We start from the raw sequence: 6,197 nt of genomic DNA, 5'->3' as shown, positions 1-6,197 counted from the left end.
GCCCGCCTGCGCTTGGACGCCGGGCCCTGCTGCTGGTGGTGGCAGCGCCTTGCGCGCCCGCCCGGGCCCGGGCGCAGCGCTTGCCCTGGGGCTGGACGTGCCCGAGCCGGCTGGCCGGGCTCCTTCCGCGAACCTTGCGGCCGGGGCTGGACGCGCCTTGCCGGGCAAGTGGCTCCAGGCGCGCCCTGGCTCTGTCCGGCAGGCCCCTGAGCTGCGGGAGCACCCGGGAGAGGGGCTGGGTCTGTTTAAAGTGCGGGATTGGGGGCTCCTGCTGTGCCTCTTAGCAAGTCACTTGGTTTGCCAGGTTTGCAAGGGCTGCCTCGACACCTGTTCTGGAGCCAGGTTTGGGGCATGCCAGACTCTCCCAAAATTTTTTGGCCCAAAGGTGGCTGCTTTTCTACCCCATGCGCCTGGGCAGCAGTCAGTCTTCAGTCATCTGCCCAGACTGGGAGCTCTTGAGGACAGGGCTGGTCTCCTCTCTCTGTTCAAAGCTAGGGCGCTTGGTCAGGCTGATGAGACCTGCTTCTGCTTGTTGTGGGGTGTGTGCAGGACCTGGCATTGTGTCCACCTCCACTGCAGTCTGGGTCTGTGCAGTGCCTGGCAGGACAGGGCCTCCAGGCATTGCTGCTGTCACCATTACGGAACTGCTCCGTGGACCTAGGCTTCCCATGGGTACTTTTCCTTCCAAGCGGCTGCATGAGGGAGAAGCAAAGTCCCTGAGTCTCTTGCTGGAGAGCTGGGTGAGTGGTGTTAGAGGAGTTTTGGATTCTCCTGCACCTGCCTGAGAGCCTGGCACCTGTCTTGGGGGGTTTAGGTCTATCTTGCTTTCTTGCTATTGGTGCATGTGGTGCCATTCCCAATATCGCTGGGTGAGTGTTGAGCCCGTTGCAGGTTCTTCTGCGCTGACAAGGTGAGATGACCTGGGTGCAGTGCTGTGTGTGGTGCTGGCAGTGTGGGAGGCCTGAACCATGCCCATCTCTCTCAAATGGGCCAGTGCTGGCTGATGAGTTTACAGACATTTCTTTCTGAGTTTCAAATACACAGTTTTGTTGCTGTGAAAGCAGCCCCAAACCTCCAGTTAGTCCCAATGCAAGTATGTGCAGCTTTGCCCAACCCCAGCCTGGTAGAAGGTGGGGAGCTCAGGCGAGGTCTGGAGCAAGATGCAGAGATTTTCAAACTGCATTGCAGCTTGCTGCTCTCTGTAGCTTTTGCTTTATTTTCCTGCCCCCAGCTGCTTACTGTCAAAAGAGCATAAAGGTCTCCAATAATACCCAAAGCTTTGCTTAGAAAGAAATGCCATGGAGATGGGTGAGTCATCCCGAGTGGGGACTCTCTTCCCATCTGGAAGGACCCCTTGCTGCCCCCTGGCTGCGGGTCCAGTGCCTAGGGTGACCTTGGGTGCTGAGAGTTACAAGCTAGGACGGGGCGGGCAATTATTTCAGGTGGAGGGCTGCTTACTGAGTTTCAGCAAGCCATTGAGGGCTGCGTGACAGGCAGCCAGGGGCATATATATATTAATTTTCTAAATTTTTTAAGGGCCCTGCAGGCCAGATAGCATGGCCTGGCAGGCTGCATCTGGCCTGCGGGTTGCATTTTGCCCACCCCTGAGCTAGGAGGTCATGTTGTGCATGGTAACTCCAGGGAGCAGGTGGCCTTGCGTCACCCCAGTTGATCACTAGTCTGTGAGTTGTGCTGGTTTGCACAGTGCCAAGTTGCTGTGCCAGCCCTAGATTCTGAGACGCAGGGATCTTGGCACTATTGTGGAGGCTGGAAGAGAGAGTCCTGTCCATTCTGGGCTAACTGGGAGGGATTGCCAGGCTGAGCAGGCTTGGGGGGGAGGAAAGGGGACAGCTTCTGGGTGTAAGAGCAGGCCTAGGGTAGGGTGGCTGTGGCTGGGTGGACCTGAACCTGGTCCAGGAAACGACTTGGGGAAGTAGCCATTGGCCATTGCTGTCTGGGCTTGGTGGTGAGGTGGAAGTGCTGGGTTCCCATGAGGCTGGAAAGGTGTGTGGTGTGAGAAGTTCCTTCCCTCTCTGAAGACCATCAGCTGTCTTCCGTGGTGATGCAGGGACTAGTCATTTGGTAGCACCTCAGGCACTTGGCAGCAGGGGAGAGGAGCCTTAGTATTGATCAGATGCTGGGCCCTGGAGCACATGAATCAAAGCCCTGAATGCCAGACAAGGGAGAGCCTGTTGGGAAGAGAAGAATTGCCTGGCAACTTGGAATATACGAGTGCTCTGGGGCAGGGAGAGAAGGGGAAACATGCAGGGCTTCTGCTGTGCTGGGTGTTGTGTAGGGAGCTGCAAGGGCCAGGGGTGCTGAATCCAATGGCAGAGTGGGGGTCTGAGTGAGCAAGTGACCAGGCTTATGGTGCAAGGAGCAAATGGCCTCAGCAGGGCAGAGCTGAGGGTGCCTAGCTGTTGTAACAGGGTATTGCCCCCCTGTTCTGGCCTGGTGGCTTGGTACTCTGCCCTTTCAGCTCTGAGCTGTCCCAAAACCAGCAAGCTCATATTCAGGTGCTGTCATGGGAAGGGAGATGCCTGGGGCACCTTGCCATTTTCCCTGGTCCCTTATTGGCACTGGATGGAATGTGCCCTGGATTTTGGGCTTTTGTTTCTCATTGCCATTGGGGTGATGCAGTGGTGAAGACTGGCACGAGCACACGTTAGCATGCATGCCCCATGTGGGGGTGAGAGTGGGAAGGCTAGCTCTTGATGGCAAGCAAGACAGTACCCATCAGAGCTCACGGGCCTTGGTTGCTGCTTCCTTTGGTGGGGGTTGATATGTCAAACCTGCAGTAGGCGGTGCTTCCCTTCTCTTCCCCCCCCCTCTCCCCCCCCCCCCCGGACTGAAGCCTGTCAGGTTCCTCCCAGAATAAATGTGCCGAGGGAGGCTGTGTGGGGGAAGCTGATAAGGCTGGCAGTGAAAGAAGGGGGATTCCCTGCTTCCCAGGGGCTCCTTGCTAATGATAGGTGGTGCTTCCTGTTCCTCATGCCCTCTGCAGATAGGAGCTCACAAGCCTCTGTAGTTCATTCACCCTCTTTTCTTGGCAAAAGGGGAAATCCCCATTTGTGTTTGGAGGGAACCCAATAATGCTCAGCACTGTCCTTACCAGCTGCGTTGGGGCTGAATGCTCCATAGTACCCTGCCCTAGGTATTGCACCTGCCAGACCCTCTGCTCTTGTGTGGTGGTCTGTGGTGAATGCATTATGGCAGCCTGACAGGACAGGCACTTCCCTGAGAGCAGTCTGTCTGCACTGTCATCCTGGGCCCCTGGGCCTGGTGGGGGGGCAGGGCAGGGAGTGCTGTGCTTAGGGGATTCCTGCTGCACAGCACAGCAGGAGAGGGGGCACACTCAGTCTGTGCCCGTGCTCCCATCACCATCATATGCTCCCTTTGCTAAGCTCCTGCCTTGGCTGTAGGCACCCTGTTCCAGCTCCCACTCTTTGGGGCTGCTCAGTGCTTACCTTATGCCTGGCCCATGGCTCCCTGGAGACAGAGCTGTCACTAGACTGGATCTGAGGTAGGTGCAGGGCTTGGTGCTTGGGCCCTGAGCTAAGCCTATGCTATCTGGTCAGGGCAGGGGAGGGCCAGGATGTTCTGGCCCTCTGTTGGGTTGCAGCCAAGGAGTTGCCTGTGCTGAGTCCAGATGGTGGCTTTAGGGATGTGCTCTTTGGGGGAGCCTGTGATATCTCTATTTAGGGGTGGAATATGTCCTGGATTGTTGGCTAAGGGGAGCGAAGGGCCCTTTGCTTGGTATAGCTGTGGTAGCTGACTCCAGTGGTAGCTGCCCTGCTTGACCTGAGGGCCCTTGTGGAGCTGGACTGGGGTATCTGTTCCCTGGAGAGCTCAGGTCGGGTCAGGATAGCAGCTTTGCCAAGCATCTACGGCTCAGTGTGGTTCTTAGAAACCTGGGTGTGCTGGGCAGCCCCCCCTTGCTGGGAGCGTGGGAGCAGCTGCCCAGGCTCTGCACGCAAGCGCCTGCACTGCATTTTATTTATATCCCTGAGAACGAGCCCGCCACTCCCCCTGGCGCAGGGAGGTGTCTGTCCCGCCAAGGCCCCTCAGCTGGGCCAGGATCTGAGCAGAGGTTTCTACAGGCAGCTGCACTTGGAGCTCTGAGTCTCCTCTCCCTGCTCCCTAGCTGGAAGCAGCGGGGGTAGACAGCCCTTGTACTCCATGCTGCTGCAGCTGCTGTGGCTGGGATGGGATGAGAGAAAGGAGTGGGCTGCCAGTGCCCAGGACTCCCCTTCTGTAGTGATGACAGGTGCTGTTAATGCCACAGGTCAACAGAGCTTTCCTCCCGGAGTTGCCTCCTGGTACCTGCTATGCCCCGTCCCCCCCATGCTATTTTTAGATGAGATCTCCTTTCCTCTGCTTTTGTGTGGGATGTTCTGGTCCCTTGTGCCTCTGTTCACCTTATTGGGCTGCCAGTGGCATGCAGTGAGGGGCTGGCCAGCTGGAGTGCTCCTCTATCAGGGATGAGGCTGGGACCTGTTGCAGGGAGGGTGGGGGATGGGGAATTGTCTGCATTAGGGGGGGTCTCCATTAATCCTGAACTGCAGCCCTAGCTACTCTGCCCTTTGGCTACCTCCCAGCTCTGGACCCAGAGACCTGAGTTACCCCTTGCTTTCCACTCTGGCATGCTCCATCTGAGTTGTGTTGAGGTCTTCCAGTGCTGACCTGCAGTATCTCCTTCCCAGTCCTTGCCAGTCTAGCAGAATCTGGGGTTTTACATTGCAAAGAGCAGGCAGGGAATGGGCAAAGCCCTGCAATGGGGGGAGGAGCCGGTGCCTGTCATGCTTCTGGGCTAGGGACTTCCCTGCACAGCATCCCACTGACACAGGCAGGAAGTCAGTGGCCCCAGTTACAATAGGACTTTGTGCTGTACGAGTATTACTCAGCACTGATCTTGTGCAGTTCTGCACGGTGTTCAACCCAGCTGGGTCAGCTGAGGCCATGCAGGCAGTTTGCTTTGTCCCTGCCCTGGCTCTGCAGGGTTGGCTTCAAAATCCTGCACTTGGGTCCTGTGTCTGTTGGGTTGGTGGGATTGTTCCATGCTGCTTTCCATGCTTCATGTAGAAGAGGCACTGTGGGGGTAGTATCTATGTGTAAAATTCATCCCCATGGCAGTGAGTGCAAACCATGGGTCTACCAGAGTCTGGTCTGGGCCTGAGTTCCCCCCAAAGAACCGTTTATCCAAAGTCTGCTGCAGAGTGGTTGAGGACAGGGGCTTTCATAGCCCAGCTGCCCCAGAAGAGACATTGCATGCTGGGGATCATTTTGACTGTGGGGACTAGGATGCTAAGCGTGTCTCTGCCCTTCCTTCCTAGGGGTCCCTGGAGGTGAGCCTGACTCAGCCTGTCCGCACAAGCAGTGGCTCTGAACGGTGAGTGATCTGCAGCTTATGCCTCGCCTTACTTTAATAGTTGGCAGCATATGCCCCTGCACAGGGATGGCCTGAGCTTAGTGTGGCTGGTGTTCCTGCTGGCAGAGCCATGAGAAACAGTGTCACTTGAGTCCTGTGTTAGGTATGAGGGTGGGGGGAACCCATTAAAGCAGTGCAAGGTGGGGTGGGGGGAGGAGGAGATGCTTTGGGTCCTTGGTTCATGTTCTGGGCCCGTGGCAGTGTGAAGCCCCTCTGATGCTCCCTACCCCTTTCTCTGGGAGGAGGCCAGTGCCCCCCAGACTGTGGCCCCTGCCTCAGGCCTCCCTGGTTGTGTTCTGTATGTTGGGCTCCAGCAGATCTAGGTGGTAATTCTGGGAGGATGCAAGCCCTTGGATTGTACTAAGCATAATGCTTCTAGGTGCATCCCTTACTCTAGCTGTAGTGTTTTCCAGAGTGGATCAGAAACCACCCTCAGCCCCTGCAATAGAAGTAGGTGGGGCCTGGTGCCACCTAGCACCCCCAGCCCCCTATATGGGAGACCAGTCAGCAAAGAGCATGGTGCCCCACTGCTGCTGGCTCTCCCCACCTCCAGTGTTAGAGTAGCTGTAAAGGCATGGCAGGATGTGGACCTGCAGGAGCCTGTGTAACTTGCTGTCCAAGGATCCAGCCTGAGTTCTTGGGGCTCCTTCTCTAGCTCCAGGCTCTGTTGAGTACTGGGGGATGGGGGGAGAGGGACAGGGGGATTCCACTCCTGGATGTGGGCTGGGGAAGTCCCTTCCCAGCTCTGGCTTGTGCATAGTACCCCTTG

The 6,197-nt window shown here is 57.0% G+C and overlaps 2 protein-coding genes across 2 annotated transcripts in view; both read left to right on the top strand.

Annotated features, from left to right (window-relative positions):
• Nucleotides 1-600, top strand: part of CCR10 (C-C motif chemokine receptor 10) — a 14,666-nt gene extending 14,066 nt beyond the window's left edge. Inside the window, exon 3 of the transcript XR_002103782.1 lies at nt 580-600. The gene's annotated coding sequence lies outside the window, so the exon portion shown is untranslated. The remainder of the gene's footprint in view (nt 1-579) is intronic.
• PLEKHH3 (pleckstrin homology, MyTH4 and FERM domain containing H3) overlaps nt 1-6,197 on the top strand; it is a 28,141-nt gene that overhangs the window by 11,175 nt on the left and 10,769 nt on the right. The window contains exon 4 of the mRNA XM_019550503.1: nt 5,334-5,389. Within this exon, the coding sequence (XP_019406048.1) occupies nt 5,334-5,389 (56 nt within the window). The remainder of the gene's footprint in view (nt 1-5,333; nt 5,390-6,197) is intronic.

The sequence above is a fragment of the Crocodylus porosus genome, unplaced genomic scaffold, assembly GCF_001723895.1.
Source record: "Crocodylus porosus isolate Cpor-Errol unplaced genomic scaffold, CroPor_comp1, whole genome shotgun sequence".
Classification (NCBI taxonomy): Eukaryota; Metazoa; Chordata; order Crocodylia; family Crocodylidae; genus Crocodylus; species Crocodylus porosus.
The sequence above is the reverse complement of the archived record's forward strand: the minus strand, read 5'-3'. Positions and strand labels throughout refer to the sequence as shown.